This window comes from Octodon degus, unplaced genomic scaffold (genome assembly GCF_000260255.1).
Source record: "Octodon degus isolate 3935 unplaced genomic scaffold, OctDeg1.0 scaffold00148, whole genome shotgun sequence".
Taxonomy (NCBI): Eukaryota; Metazoa; Chordata; class Mammalia; order Rodentia; family Octodontidae; genus Octodon; species Octodon degus.
The window spans coordinates 1,896,928-1,913,931 of NW_004524724.1; the positions used below are offsets into that span (position 1 = coordinate 1,896,928).

The 17,004-nt window shown below is 37.9% G+C and overlaps 1 protein-coding gene across 4 annotated transcripts in view; it reads right to left on the minus strand.

Moving 5' to 3' along the window:
• Positions 1-17,004, minus strand: part of Oxr1 (oxidation resistance 1) — a 330,122-nt gene that overhangs the window by 32,189 nt on the left and 280,929 nt on the right. For all 4 annotated transcript variants that reach the window (XM_004642244.3, XM_023702311.1, XM_023702310.1 and 1 more), the window contains 4 exons: positions 13,693-13,877; positions 10,140-10,861; positions 7,185-7,353; positions 3,220-3,382 (listed from right to left, as the gene is read on the minus strand). In XM_004642244.3, coding sequence (XP_004642301.2) covers positions 3,220-3,382; positions 7,185-7,353; positions 10,140-10,861; positions 13,693-13,877 — 1,239 coding nt within the window. The remainder of the gene's footprint in view (positions 1-3,219; positions 3,383-7,184; positions 7,354-10,139; positions 10,862-13,692; positions 13,878-17,004) is intronic.

The window sequence follows — 17,004 nt, forward strand, 5'->3', positions numbered from 1 at the left end:
CTGGCCAACTAGCTCAGTGGATTAAAGCGCCTGCTTAGGCAGACACAGTGGCAGGACTTCGATCCGGCACGCGGTGCCGGCCCCACTGCCGGGCGTGCCGAGATGGTGATTACGACTGGGCATGATGGTGCACCCCTGTAATCCCAGCTCTTCAGAGGTTGAACATAGGCGGATCACTATGAGTCCAATCTACGTAGTAAGACCCTATACATCCTGTAGACCCTTTACTAAAATAAAAAAAAAAAAAAAAAAAAAGAACCAAGAATAGTGTAAAATGTAAAATGACACGGAGGCTAAACTGGCAGTTAATTCTAATTGCCAGTATCTATGGGTTTATAATTAAATATTTACTATATATGTTACAAGAACTTACTTTAGGATAAAAACCAATTTTAACAGATAAAAAGCTTTACACTTATTTTATTTATTTACTTACTTATCTTATACACTCTATTTTAACCTCTGCCCAAATTTATTCCTCAACCCTATGAATATTCTAAGGATGAATGAGTCACTGGCCAACATTCCCAGGTCTGAAGATGGAGTAAACTGGCAAGTCCCTGCGGCGAGGTCTGGGATTTGGGAGGGAGAAGAAAGGAATGGAAACGAGGTGGAGGGAAGAGAGCCACAGGTGTGCCTCCGCATGTACCAGGAAGTGAAAGTCAAAGGGCACAGAGCAGCTGTCCTCATCAAACAGAGCCAGGCCCAAGCTGCTAGCCATACTCAATTCATCCTAAATTCTAAGGCAACTATTCTCCACCCCTAGGGAGAAAAAATTTTACTTGTCATTTTCAAATACTATTTATTTATAGAAGTGATCCAGCTAAATTATTTTCTGAAAACTCATTTTAATGTTTAAAATTACTCTCTCACTTAAGAAAGCATTCATTATTTAGCAAATAATTTTTATTTTACTTTCCATCAGGAACTAAACACATACTACATTACAGAAATAGAGTGCAGAATACGTAAGACACTATACATTTTTCTAGCAGCTACATTAAAAAATAAAAAAATGAATAAATTGTAACTTTTATTTAACAGATATATCCAAATATCATTTAAATATTGATCATCATAAAAATAAGATTTTCCTTTTCAATTAAGTTATTATTCAGTGTGTTATTTTATATTATAGCACATCTCAATTGTTCTGACCACATTTCAAATATTCAATAGCTATCTGTGGCTAATGGCAACTGTATCTATTAGAAAAACAGTATTTATACTACAATATATCTTACTACCTCACATTGTTTAGATTTCGATCACATTTAGATTGAGATTTCCTAATATCTCTACTTGAAAAAGATCACATACACAAGTTGCTCCTCATAGTTTCCAAACTGACCTAAGGACTCAAGTAACTAATTTCAGTTCTGAAACTTAAGCCAGCCTTTTCCTCAGTTGCATTAGCCACAACTCAACAACCTGATGGCCATGAAGGGCTGGTAGCTGTGGTCCGAGACAATGTAGTGCAAGTTTACAATATTAATTTTTTTTCTTCAACTTTCATTTCAACTAATTTGGTCCAAGGAGACAGATGTGCTTTTCTAATCTAGAAAATACAATCCACACAATCTTCCGGACATTAAAGCAGCTTCTCTGAGCCCCTGAGGAGTAGGCTACAATTCCTGAAGTTAAGCTCCAAGCCTGAGCGAAAGCCTCACTCCCCTTCCCTAACTGACACAGTGCTGACTCCCACCCTACCACCTATGCTACAACTCTACCCTAAGTCCTAGCCCTGCTGTCCCTAACCCTAACCTGTAAAGCGGCACCCTCCTACTGGCCTTCGTCGTGTTCCACTGTACCTCAGCTGTTGTCATCTGAGCACAGCACACAGCTTTGGCAATCTGCAATATTCTATTCTCTCCAGAAGCTAATTTTAAAAATATGGCTCAGGAATTTCTTTTTCTCGCAGATGTGTCACCACCATGGAACCATGGCCCAGGAGCTGTGTGTCTGTCTCCACGACTCCTCTGGAAGGCGTCTCCTCCTCCCACCCCTCAGCTTCCAGGGGCCAGCAGTCTTACCCTTCCTTCTGCCTGCGCAGTGCATCAGGCAGCTCACTCTGTCTGGCCTCTTCATTTTGCATGGTATCTGTAAACTCCATCCATGCTGTTCCTGTCCTTTAAACTGCTACCTTGTTTGGAATTTTATGAATATTCCAAAATATGTCCCTTTATTCTCCTACTGATGGGCATTCAGGTTTTATCTAGTTTTTTGATATAAAGTTGATAAAGAGATTAATAATAATAGATTTAAGTGTAGAGGGAACCCAAAATAAACATTCTATATATTTGTACTGTTTTCCCTCTACTACACTGGACTTGCAATAGAAATGGATGCTTTATATACTACACAGAATGAAGTCAGAGACAGTCCAAAACAGGTTCACACTTTAAACAGAAGACATACCATGTACACCAGGGATCATTACACATGTTAAGTGCATGCACAGTGCATTTGCATCACATCAGCAACCACAAACATTAAACAAACAGATAACACAATCCAATTCCATTTATGTTACATTTTAGCATCTGCTCTACATTTTCTCATAAATCAAGAAAAGATTAATTCCAGCAAGAACAAAAATATATATTGTAACTTTATCAACCCAACAACAAAAATCAAAGAAAATGAGAGACTGCAATCTTAAAAAAAAGAGTTAACAAAAGCTTGTCAGTATTAATTTGGCCACTTACACAAGCTCATTAAATTGGAGCACATGAGATTTTTGTTACTCCCTAAAATTAGCACCAGCTTATTTCCCTATCATCGCCTCCACTGAGTCTGAAGAGTGACAGGCCCAGGCCTAGAAGGCAGAAAGGACTGCGGCTTTGCCTGGATGTGTCTTGGGGCCTGCTCCATGCGGGAGGTCAAGTTAAAGGGACTGCATCCCACTACAGGTACACAGGACAGCAACTAATGTCACGTCTTTCTTTGCTAGAGCACTACTCTTTCCTAAACCAAACATTCTAAAATAAACTCAACGAAAGTTATTTTATTGCCAATATGTTTCTAGAAGCAAAATCAAAGTGGCAAACAGTATGAAAGTTACTACACAGATTCATTAGATAAACACACGTGTACAGAGAATGAACTTAAACCTTTAAAAAGCACTGTTGGGTACAAGGATCACTTACATGTTTATTACTATAAAGTCACAAATTCACACAAAGACGATGGATGAAATCTTCCTATTTCTCTCCTTACCTCCCACTCTCTGGCTGCTGCTTCACTAGTAGGATCCTCATTTGCTTCAGGCTCCTCAATCCTTTTTACTACTATGAACCCAGGCTCTCTGGTGTATTCACCAGTGTCTTCTGCATAGATTTCTGGGCTCCACTGAATGAAGAAGGCATACAAGTGGTCTGTCCTATGAGAACAAGAACCTGTCAGAAGTACTATTTTATATTAGTTACAATTACAAAATTGTATTTGTGAAACACCTTGACAAAACATGAAGATTTAAATATATACAAAATTGGGCCAGCCAAATAGCTCAGCAGATTAAAGAACCTGCAAGCAGGCACAGGGGCAGGCTGCTTGATCCCCAGGCCTGCCATGCCAGCACCACCCCAGGGGCACACTGAGAGGACAATTGAGACTGGGTGTGGTGGCGCATGCCTGTAATCCCAGCTCTTGGGAGGCTGTACACAGGTGGATCCTTACAAGTCGGATCTAGTAGTGAGACCCTGAATATAATGGGCTCTACCATTTTTGTATTTTTTTAGACCCTTCCCTAAAAAAAAAAAAAAAATACAAAAAAAGTAGAGCTCATTATATGCAAGACCTGAATAAATAAGATTTTATTTGGCTGTGATCAGGTTGTTCTGCAAAAAATACATACATATATATTGAGTTTCCTTGACATGCTTTTGACTGGGTCAGATCTATATAAGAAAAAGATTTTTCTTCTTAAAGATATTGGTGATGAGAAAGGAAGTTGAATCCATAACTTTATAAACTCAGTCACGCAATGATCTAATAATTAAAATGTAAGCAAACAATTACTAGTTGTCCACTTTGAAACATGAATATTGTTTAACTGATTTTTTCCAAGTTAACAGAAGTTACATTTCCTTCAATTCTACATGATACCAAGTATATATACACATTTATTCATTCAGGGACAGGTGATCCATCTTTCAATTTTTTTTTTAAAATGTATTTGGTACAAGGTCTACAGGGTATACAGGGTCTTATTACACAGATCGGACTCAAGGGATCCTCCTGTTTTCAGCCTCCCAAGAGCTGGTATTATAGGTGCGTGCCACCATGCCCAGTCTCAATTGCTGTCTCAGTGCAACCCAGGGGGGTGGGGCTGGCACAGCACGCTGGGATGGAACCCGGCCATGGCTCTCTGCCTAAGTAGGCACTTTAGTTCGCTGAGCTATCTGGCCGGCCCTTATCCTTTAAATTTTTGATTTCCCTTCCCAATGTCTTATTAACTACAGTAAAGCCGGAGATTGCATTCTCTATTAAACCTTTTTAAAGACCAAATACACATCTTAAATATCTGCTGACTTTAATTAACATAAATAATTGAAAATGGATTAGAAAATTCTCAGCTAACATAAACAATAATAATGGATGTGGAAATTATACATTCTATCTAATGATAAAAAAATAATGGCTTATATGATAGCTGACATATTTAAAGGGCATTATGGGGCCAGGGAGATAGCTCAGCAGCATAAGTATCTGCCTGGCAAGTGCAAGGTCCTGAGTTCAATCTCTGGTACTGCAAAAAACAAATAAATAAAATTAAAAAAATAAAGGGCATTATGTTTTTATCTTTCAGATAATTTATCACTATCAAGAGAAATTTGGGGGCTGGGAAGATAGCTCGGAGAATAAGCACCTGCCTGACAAGTGCAAGGTCCTGAGTTCAATCCCCAGTACTGTGGGGGAAAAAATAAAGAGAAATTTTTATAGTTACATCAGTGTTATACAGTTCAGAATTCTAATTATATTAATTTTTAGTGAACACCAGCAAGGTTCCAGGACAGTATTAGAACAGTATTAAAACTCTATGTAAAAGTTAAAATATAACCAAGAGTACTAAAAAAACTAAATATAGGTAGAATTTTTCATTTTGGCACTTGAAGACAACTGCCAAAATTTGATTATCTGGTTCAATCCCTTCCAAGTATTCATTAATAATACAAATCATACTATCTACTCTCTACTAGTATCACGTTGCGTAGGAGGCACATAGTGCTCCATACATTTTGGTAGGGAAGGAGAAGATGGAAACCTTATCATTTTATACTCAAAAGGAGTTGTATTCAAAGCAACACAAATAAAGGCTTTCCAAGAGGTAGGCAGACGCTTCAGAGCTAAGGGAATTGATTTCTATATCCTCAGTTTCTTCATTACTCTTTGCTCAAACTAATCTGTAAAGTCAAGATATTGTGCAGATTCTTTGATCTTTGCTTTCATTAAGTATTTTTTCTATGTTGTAGAAGAGCATAAATTCATTCACGCAGATTTTTACCATGGTACATGCCTCAGAATATAAGCACTTCCAGCTTCCCAAGACTGGTGTGGAAGCAGGCAATAATTATAAAACTGGGTAATAAGTTCTTCCCCAGAACTTAAATTTTCAATGGAATTCACTGATGCTGAGTAAAACTAATTGGATAAAAGAAAAGTAATTTTTTGGGATGTACACAAAAATACATTTAAAGGATTGAATGAAATTGAAATAACACCCTTCTTGTATAACTGACTCATTAAAAACAAAGTTTCTCAGTACTTGAAAAAATGTAACAAAGGAAGGAGTAGAAGAGATGCTGAATCCTATCTCACCTGCTCAACAGACAACATTCATCAATGAATGACTGCATTTTCGGTTGGCATACATCAAGCTGAGGCAGGCTAACTCAGGAGCTTTGCAGTAGGCAGGGAAGCCTCCTGGAGCCCTTACTATCTTTATGGTAATCACAGGAAGTTGTATAATAAATGCAGTTTCAAGAGAGACTTACACACTAATACATAAATGTACATTACAAGTCTAGCAAATTTGTAGCAAAGAGTGTTGATAGGGATAAAAATATCTTATAATTACACTCTTGGGTAGGTATATAGGGAAATATAAGTTTGAAGGGAAAAAGTAATGATGCTGCTTTTAATTTTTTATGACAATACAGTTTTTATTATTTTATTATTTTTTTTTTATTTTTTTATTTTTTTTTTTGCGGAACCGGGGATTGAACTCAGGCCCTTGCGCTTGCCAGAGAAGCACTTATTCCACTGAGCCATCTCCCCAGCCCCCAGTTTTTATTATTTTAAATTTTTAAAGGAGAATAACAAGTAGTAAAAAAATTAGAAACAATACAAAATTTCACTGAACAAAATGATAAGAATTCAATAATGGGTTGTTATATTGCATAATGTTTCCTTCGAAGTAGTTGTTCAGGGGCCGAAGAGATAGCTCAGTAGAATAAGTGCTTGCCTGGCAAGTCAAGGGCCTGAGTTCAATCCCCAGTTCCGCCAAAAAGAAAAAAAAAAGTAGTTGTTCACATCGCCAGATATAAGCATGCAAAATTGGTTTTAAAAAGTATGAAAAATTAAAAAGGAGAGGGAAAAAATTTAAGCATTAACTGCTTCTTTCAATAACTGTCAAAGAGTACGTCCAAGTTTTTTTTAAGTAGGTAATGAGGGGGCAAATTGTTAGTGTTTAGATTCTACTGTGTATGCAGTACTTGAAAGATCAACAGTTTTAACTTAATATGTCAACACTTATACAACAGAAACCTTTTACAACTGCTTTAACTTAAAATGGGTAAACCAGAAATACCTGAGTACCACCACAACTTTTAATAGCTCATTTCGGGCCAGGTATTGGAAGTAGGCAATCACCATATTTGCCAGGAATTTAAATAAAGGAACACGCACTCAATGCCTTCAGTATAGTGCCAGTCAACACTTTGATGGCCTCATCTTAAGCACTCCTTTTGCATATTACAATCTGGCACATGTTCACACTTTGATTGTCACAAAAATGTGATTACAAATGGAGCAAATTCAAGAGGATCAAATTCAATGCTCCAAAAAATGTCAACTTTCAATGAGAAAGTATGTAACTTGGAATAATACTTTGCCACTGGTAGTGTGATACACAAAATAATTCTAACTCAGGGAACATTTTCATCTTCCTTTTTATATTTTACCTTTCCTGGGGCACAGCAAACCAGTATTCATGCTTCTTGTCTCTCTGTGCATACTGCTGCATCGTAGCGCTGGCCTGGGACACAAACGTCTTCCTCATTGGCTTCCCAACTCTGAGACATAAGAACTTATGTAATCGATGCCTCCTCTTTTCCTTTAGAAGTGCAGAACCTAGACCCGAGATGCAAACAGTGCTCATTCAGCTCTCAGACATCATGGCACAATTCACTAGCACTTTTACCTCCTAACTTCCAGCCATAAATAAAAACTCTGTTTACTGGTATGCAGAATGATTCACTCAAGTAGCTCATTATTTTCCATCAGAGACAAAGTCACAGATACAGTAAGACTAAACAAAAGACAAATTAATATACTAGGAAGATTACAAAGAATGGAAAACCTTCAGGAATCCTTTAATTTTTTGTTTATAACAATTCTGCTAATTGGATGTACATACAGAATTTTCTGCATATTCCCCAATAGTCTTTACAATTATATCTAAATAAGTCTTCAGACTTTTTAAAGGCATATTTTAATATGGTTACTACAGAGAAGAATGAGATTTCTGAAGCTTTTACATACATAAAAAGGGATGACAAATCAATCAACAATATGCTAGATTCAGCCAACTTGTCCGCACAGGTAAGTAAGCCTAAATTATCTCTAACACTCCCTGTCAGAGAGCTGATATAAAGTATACTGATGGTCTGATTATACACTTAAGTTTAGGAACCTGGATATTAATTCAACCTAAGGTAACACACCTTGGATAAAGTACAATGGATAAAGTACATTTACAGAGATACGGGTGTTGGTCATGGTTTGCTGGGTATAAAGTTGGGTGAAATACTGAGCCCCAGAATTTACACTGGCTAAACTGAAGAGTTCATATTATTCTTCCCATAGAAGTATTCTACAATTTTGTATTTAATATTAACTTACTCACATACCTAATAACATGTAACAATTTTTCTCATTTTAGTATTAGTTATAATAGGACTGCCTTTATTAATTCTCTTTGTCCCCACAACAATCTTCTTAAAATTAATCTATCATTTTTTAAGACTTCAAAATATAAAGTAATTTTATATCAGATACATACAAATAAACTATACAAATGCTAAATAATAAACTATGTGTAACCATACAAATATATTTACACCAGCATTATTTATGTCCTAATAATATGCAAATGGCTGAATAAATTACGGGTTATTAAAATCATGTTTTCAAAGAACTATAATGACATACAAAAACCTTCATGACATAAACGCTACATTGAAATATGGATAAACACTAAATATAATCGTGACTTTATACAAAGCTCCCTATGTATAGGTATATACAAATATCAAAATTATATATATATATATATATATATATACACACACACACGCATATAGGCATCCACATATGTAATACCCTTCTAAGAATAAGTGTACTAAATATCAACAATGATCATCCAAGTGACAAATACTACGTTTTTATCACTTGTGTAGAAAGATCCTATATTTGTCAAATAAAAAATATTACAGAAGAGAAATAATCATATCTTTTATAGAACTTGCCTCAAATAAATGTATGCATTAGTGAAGAGCATCCTAAAGTCTTTAAGGAACCTCAACTGGACAATGGAAAGAAAATTTAGTATTATAAAAATGGGACAGAATTTTTTAGGCACTGCTGGTTGAGTTATAAGATGGTGCAGCCCCTGTGGAAAACAGGTAATTCCTCAAAAATATAAACACAGATTTTCCATATAACCCAGAAATTCCACTTTTGGGAATGTGTCCCCCAAAAACTGCAAGTTGGGACTCAGATCTCATAGCAATGTTCTTCACAACAGCCAAAATTCAAGACACCACACACACGTCCATCAGTGAATTAACAGACACACAGAACATGGTGCCAGAGCCTTGAAAACGCAAAAACCTCACACAGGCTGCACTGTGGAGGGGCCTGGACAGATTATGCCAAGTGAAGGAATCAGGCGCAAAAAAAAAAAAAAAAAAATTTGGTGTGACTCCACTTACGTAAGATACCCAGAATAAGGACAAAAGCAAAAAGTGTAACTGAGCTGGCCAGGACGTGGGTAGGGAGAACGAGTGCCTCCTGTCCTAGCCTGGAAGACGAGAAGCTGAGGGCAGGTGCTGCTGATGGTCACACACCAAGGCTGCACGCACACCAGGCCACTGAAGAGCTCAGAAATGGTCAGAATGGTAAATCTTGTATTTTACAATTAAAGAAGTCAAAATGTTGCTTTATTCCATTATATTTAAGCTCAATAAAATTTTTTGAACTAAAAGAAAGAAATGCATACACAAATTGAGTTAATCTGATATCTAATTCTAACAGACCTAATGTAAGAAATGTTTGCTAAGCTACTTGAGCTATGGCCACCTTAACATGTAAGGTAAGGAAGAAGTATAGTATATGAGAAATAAAAGCTAGTCTATTACCATAATTTTCTGAATAAGCAGAACAACAACAAAAAACCAAAAGAGAAGACTATGTTTTTACTGACCCTGAATGTTTTTTAAGGAAAATATCAGGTGATGACAGAACTTCTGGGTACTTGGAAAAATTGTAGAAACAGATTTTTATGTCAAAATGTACTTTCAAAAACAAAAAGGTGGAGTACAACTTCGGCAGTTATAAACTGCAATTTGAAACTTATATAGCTAATGATAAAAGACAAACCATAAAAGATAGAGAGCTTGTGCGTGCTTTCAAAGGAGAGCACAGGAGTCGAGGTCTGGGTGCAGAGGGAGAGGCAGCCGTTCTGTGCATACCTCTGTGGAGTGTGAGGTGCAGACGTGGCAGAGGAGGTACTTGTCCTAGCACCTCCATGGGGGGTTAACCTTCTGACCAGGTAGGACACGGCCGTTTTTGAGTTGGTGCAGAAAAGAAGAACACACATTAAAACGCACTCCCTCCGCTTGCTCCTTAACACTTACCTTCCACATGTCCATCAGTGGATGCAATTTTATGCTGAATTTCTTTCTGTGACACCTGCTGAATGTTTTCCCTGTGCTGTTTGGTTTGCTGCATGGTGTGGGTTTTCCAGAGTTTGCGCAGCTCTTCAACCTCTGAGTCCTGACTTTGGTCCTTTCCTTCCTGGCCTTTGTTAATAGTTTGCTTTTGTTTAAATTCTGTCATTTCCCCACAAGGTACATGTTCTTTCCCACCTCTGTCTTGCTGAAGGGCGCTCTCACAGGGACAAGGATCATGGTCTGCACGCCCTTTTTCACTCGGCTCCGTAGGGCCTGATGCTTCCGGAAGGTTGTCTGTCACCAGATCACCTTCCTGAGCAGCCATTTCAAGATGACTCACCTCGGTTTCATGAGACACAGGCCCGGCTCCTTGGGCAGAATGTCCAGTGCTGACTTTGAAGTGAGCAGAACTACTAGACTCTGACTGGGCCGTGAGCCCTCCCACCCCAGGCTGACTGACAGTTTGCACAGATTCTGAGGATGCCCCAGATGGCTTAGCCGAAGAGACTCGCCCCTCGTGGATGGGCGAGAGCTCTGACTCTGCGAACACGTCCTCAGAGAGAGACTGCTCGGTGCTCCTGGGAGCCGTGCTAGCACTGTCGTTGCCTGCATCACGAGTGCAAGAGGCTCCTTCCTCGGTACTCATTCCTGTTGCAAAAGTCCTTCCCGATAACAGATCTATTTCTCTGCCATTAAACAAAATTAAAGACGTCAGACTTTAAAAATTGTACTATTTTACTTTCTATAAATTGAATACTGAATTAAAATTATTAAAGAGGTTTCTGAAAGAGTATGCATCTCAACAGAATATATTTGATTTACTCCAGCAGATGAAGTCAAACTTTTATAACAACAGCTCAAGATGCAGGAAATAGTAATGTAAGATTTCCTTGCAGGTAATCTACTTGAAGAAAATCTGATGATTAAAATTCTGGATAAAGTTTCAATTTCTTCATGCAAGTATATATGCAGGATGGCTAAAATTACTGTACTAATAATTTTCATCAGTTTTTCTGAAAATAGCAGTTCATGTTTCGAATTTTCACTTTGACTCTGAATGTTGATATCTGTGATCTAAGCAACTACATTGAGGACAGCAATGTGCAAAACATTTATTTTTTGTTCAGAACCAGGGATTGGGGTTTGTTTTTTTTTCGGTAGCTCAGACTGCCTGATAGGCAGATGGGGTTGGGGATCGAATCACGGTATTCTGCTCCTGACTGCCTTTGCCAGAGCAGGCACTTAAACTGAGCTAAGGGCAGGCCCCCAGCATGTGCAATACAAAAACCATGTTTGAATATTTCTCGTCCTGGTCTTCTAAATGTGTACCGTTTCTAATGTCTTTTCAATTATTATTATACTCTCTTTAATAGAAAAATTTTTTTAAAAGGGCTAGCCAGATAGCTCAGCAGATTAAAGCACCTGCCTAGGCAGACACAGGGGCCAAGGGTTGGAACCTGCTGTGCTGGTTCCAGCCCCAGGGCACGCTGAGACAGTGATTGAGACTGGGTATACCTGTAATCCCAGTGCTTGGAAGGGTATAATCAGGAGGACCACTACAAGTACAATCTACGTAATGAGACCTTATAGACCCTGTACTAAATGCATTAAAAAAAAAAGGAAAAAAAAATGAAGGTTTATTGAAAGTCAAGTGTTAATATTCAGTTATTTGTCCAATCTGGCATAGCTATATCTGTTAATCTTAGTAACAGATCTGATAATAAAAATAGATAATATAACAACCATTGTTAATTTGCTATTCTTGTTCTGAAAAATCTGTCTTTGTATCTGCTATTTCTTTTTGCTTTTGTTTTTACTCTTCAGAAGAAATTTTTAAGAAATTCTAATTTTAAACTGAAATGTAGTCATTGGTGGGATGTATGAAATATACTTAATTAAAATTTTAATTAACATTTTAAATCTTGTAGTAAAAGATATATTACCACACACATATGCACAGTGCTTATTTACACTCAAATAGAGATTGAACCAAAATACTGGCTTGCAAGTAAGGGATGCATGCAAACCAACAGGACTGAAGCAAACATGCTTCCAGTGTATATTCACACCAACAACCATTCTTTATAACTGATGCACAAGAACTGTCCAGTTGAAGAATACAGGTAAGAATAATTTTGTATGTTCTTTACTGGGTCAGATCTCCATCATAAATTCCATTTGTTTAGGCAAACACTGGTGTCACAGGCTATGCTTTACACTTTGGAAAGAATCAGTGTGAGTGCCTGGGTCATGAAGCAGCAGTCAGAAATGTAGAATGATGGTTGCAAGTATTCTGTGACAAATAGAAACTGCATGAATTCTCACTGCAGAAAGTGTTAACCTTTGTGCATGGACAGTTGGAAGACCAGTTAAAAATATCCTGCACAGAAAAGACTGGAAAATACACCAGCACAAAAATAACTGGCTTTCTCTGGATGGTGAAACTGGGTAACTCTTTTTCCGTTTCACTATTTTAGATTTTTCAAAAATTTTCCAACAAGTATATGTAATTTTTATAACTAGAACGTGTGAAATTTATTTTTAAAACGTTATTTGGCTGAAGCCCAATTCCTATGTGTACTGCCTTTGCACTGGAATCATCTTTTAATACAGGCAGCCAGTTCAGGCTGTGGTGTCATCTACTGGTGATTCACTCAAACTGCACCTTTCGGAGGTTTCAACATGATCTGGGAAACTGCTATCACAAGAATCCTAAAAACTCATATAATCTTCTTCAGACAAAACAAATATAATTTTCTCATTTCTCCTTTGTAAACTGTTCTTTCCAAGAATTGAGTTTACAATAGCCAGAAGTCCCTGTAAGCCAACAGAATCATGCAGGGAGAAAGCGGGAAGCTCTTTCCTATGACATATCAATTTTCTTCCTTTGCATGCCTGCTGCTACAGCTCTATTTATCTTTCTTCTTTTTCTCCCTCAGGTCATTAGTCTGGTCAAGGGCACTACCTCCAAAGGAGCCACCCAACTTGTGTAAGGAAACTTCTCACACAAATCCCCTAACCAGGAAGTCCAAAGTTAACGCTTCACATTAGTGTAGCTTATGGGCTTTCTGCCTTGTATTTTATGCTTTTCTAGGGAAGAAGAGAGAAAACATTTAAGTCAATCCTTCAGTAGCTATGCTGGCTACAGCAATAGCAGGTCTATACCTCATCCTTTAAGAACTTCTGAGAAAATTCTCAAAACTATCTTTCACAATCATTGGAAGTAGCTTAAATTTCTTAATGGTATAGCTAAAAAAAAAAAAGGGCTGGTAAACACTGATGGATACTTTTCAACTATGTGGTTCTCTGACTGAAACCAGAAAAAGAAATTTAAAATAGTTCCTAACTATTCTAGATGCACTAAGAATAATCTTCTATTACCGCATACGGTTCTTGTTTCATTACTGACAAAATGAAAAACTGCTATAATAAAACCACTAACAACAGTTGGCAGTAGCAGAGCAGGGTCAACTCTCTGGGTGCGACCAAGCACAGCTGAGGGGAACTCTGTCCTTACGCGGGTAAAGACTCCTTGACCTTCCTGTCCAGAACGTCTCTGTACATGGCAGCTGACATCACCTCCTCCATTGGACACATGATGCCATACTCCTCACAGCCGTTCTCTTGGACCAGAGGGTCGGTTTTATGTGGATCAAACATGATATTGTTGGGTGTAACCAGCAGCACGCCACTGACTGTGCCCTAAGGTGAATAAAAAAGTAATACTTAATTTTCACAACTCAAATCTCAAAACTATTGAACTGTTTTGCTAATTGTCCTCTGTCATTAGGCCATCACATATTAAATTCTACAGCAATGGCACTGTCATTAAAATACTTAATAACAATATTTTCCCAGTAAATTCTGCCCTGTAGCAGGGCAGAATATAAAGAATATCATATTCTACCTATAACCATCAAGTCAAGAATTAAAGTAAAATAGTGTTATATCTCATATCCATAAAATAACTTCAGACAGGTAACAAGGGATGCGATGAGGCCAGCTTTATGCTAATTTGCAACTTCTTCCTGCATTACTCATTCTCTACAGGTGCCAAATACAGTTTTATGTACACAGTGCAGATTATCAAGTTACCCTGGACAGTTCAGTCCATAATAAATGGAAAATGTCATGGCTTCATTAAAATCTTTTTAAAAATCATTCCTTTCACTTGACTTTGTGACCCTGGGGAAGCAGAGCTTCTAAGCACTTCTTCATCTGTGAGATTAGATAGATTATGTGACCTCTAAAGTACACAGTGATTATTACGAATTTCTCCATGAAAAGCTATGAAATTTTAAGTGCATTTCTATAAATACAGACACAAGCCCCAAGAGTCTACCCACTTTCTATAAACTAAGTTCAAAAGCAGCTGATCCAAGTAATACTGGCTAATATTTACTGAATGTTCCCTGTGTATCAAACTTCAAATAGCCATCTATTTAATCTTCATAATCATATCACAGTGAAGTGGGTATAATAATTACTTTTGTATAAATGGGAAATCCTAGGCTGCAGAGGTCCAGATGACCTGTCCTCTCCAACCAGGATTCGAAATCTAGGTGGTTTGTGCTTTTTACTATAATTCTTTGGTATCTGTGTTACAAACCACAATCACTCCAAATCCAGTGTGATCCATTCCTTGCTATCATTCACTCAGTCCACTCTATTCTGTAAATCTAAAAATGAAAAGCAGCCGAATTCATGGGAAAGATGCCCAGGGCCACCTGTCCTAAGTCTCCCTGCTGCAAGAGACAGTACAGTCATAAGAGAGGGACTCTCGGCTAAGAGCGCAATCCCACAACGCCACAGACGAGAGAGCAGTGCTCAGCAGAAGCAGGGGACCCGACCCCCGGCCTCCACAGTCAGAGCAGCTTACAGGCCTCACCAACTCTGGGCCAGAGTCTCAGTGAGTGGGAACATCAGCTACAATCTGGCTGCCAGCTTGTCAAGTGAAACCTAAGCACAGACCAAGACCAGAACTAGCTGTTTCTAAGAAATTTAACTATGTCCCAGGAAAAACAAGAACATACACAGGAAAACAAAAATTTCCAGTGCCCAAGAAAATAAAATTCACTGTTTGGTATCTGAAGAGAAACTGTTATTTATAAGAAGAAAGAGGAAACAATGACCCCTACAACAGAGAAAAAAACTCAACAGAAAAAAACACTAAGTGAGGGTGAGAGAAACTTGGTAGAAAAAAGATTAATGTAATTATTATAAGTATCTTCTAATAAAGAGGTTATGGATGATATACGGAGATATGGAAAATGTGAGGCTCCGTTTGGACTTAAAGAATGGACAGTGGTAATGATGAGGCTGAAAATACTCTGAAGTAGTTAACAATTACATATGATAGGCGACCCTGCACTTAGATACAGTGGTCACAATAATACAAAAGGGAAAAAGACAAAAAGAAAAGAGTATCAGGGAGCTGTGTGAGATTATGTTAAACAGCCAAAAGTGACATAACTAAAGATCTCAAACAAGGAACAAAAAAGGAAAAGAAAAAATATTTGAAGAAATATGACCAAAAATTTCAACATTTGAATTAAGTTACAGATCCAAAAGCTGAATTAATCAAAAGAAAATAAATATGAATAAACACACCAAGGTACATCATAATCAAATTCTCCAAAATTAGTGATAAAGATAACATTTTTAATATAACCAAAGGTACTTTTTCTTATAGAATGTCTAAGTTCTAAAAGGGTAAAAGCCTTGCTGACTTTTAATTGCAGACTATTACAAGGTAAGTCATATGTGGATTTTCAACCACATGGAGGTCAGTGTCCTTAACCTGTGTGATGCTCAAGGATCAACTGTAAGGTTCTTATATTGCATGTAAAGTGCTATGTTTCTGAAGTGAGGAGACAGTCATCAGCTAGTTCTGTGTCTAGTACAGCACTGTCCAAATGCAAACAGGAGATGACGACTCCGGGTAACAGGCAGCTGTGCGGGAAGATATTCACTCCCACTTCCTTGAGGAGGTCCAAGTTTGGCTAAGCTCCAAGATGACTGGGAACGCCTATACAGGGAGACCGTGCACAACGGGAATTCTCATTGTGCACAGGATACAGAACATTCCAGGCCCTGGAAATGGGGCAGTTTCTTACGAATTAAATGTATCTTACACCTTCCTGAGGTGTGTTCCCTGGCATTTATCCAAGTACAGGGCAAACTCAAATTCACAGAACATCCACACTGCAATGTTCAGAGCAACTTTTTTGTAAGGGCCAAAACCTGGTATCAACTAAGACGTGGTTCCCCCTGTAAGGGGGACATGTGTATATAATATAAAATAGCCACACGGTGGAATATTACTCATCAATAAGGAGTAATGAGGTGTTGTCAAGCCACAAAAGACCTGGAAGACTCTCAAAAACATGCTGTTAAGTTAAAAAGGTTGATCTGACATCCTATAGCCATACTGTTTGATTCCCATTTTATGGTACTCTAAAAAAGGCTGGAGACAGTCACCAGCTAGCAGAAGCCCAGGGGAACGACAGGAGGGAGGAGTGTGGGTGGCATACAGAACGCCAAATAACCTCAACCCAATTAAAAACACACTAAGACATATAATAGCCAAGATCCCAGAAATTCAGCACAAGAATAACATACAGTAAGCCACTAGAGAAAAGAAGCAGATCATATTCGAAGGAAAACCCATCAGAATTACTGCTGACTTCTTGTCACAAATCATGAAGGCAAGAAGACCATGGAGCAGAGTACTTCAAGTCCTCTATGAAAACAAATTCCAGCTCAGACTACTATATCCTGCAAAACTCTAATGCAAGTTTGATGGAGAAGTGAAATACTTCCATGACAA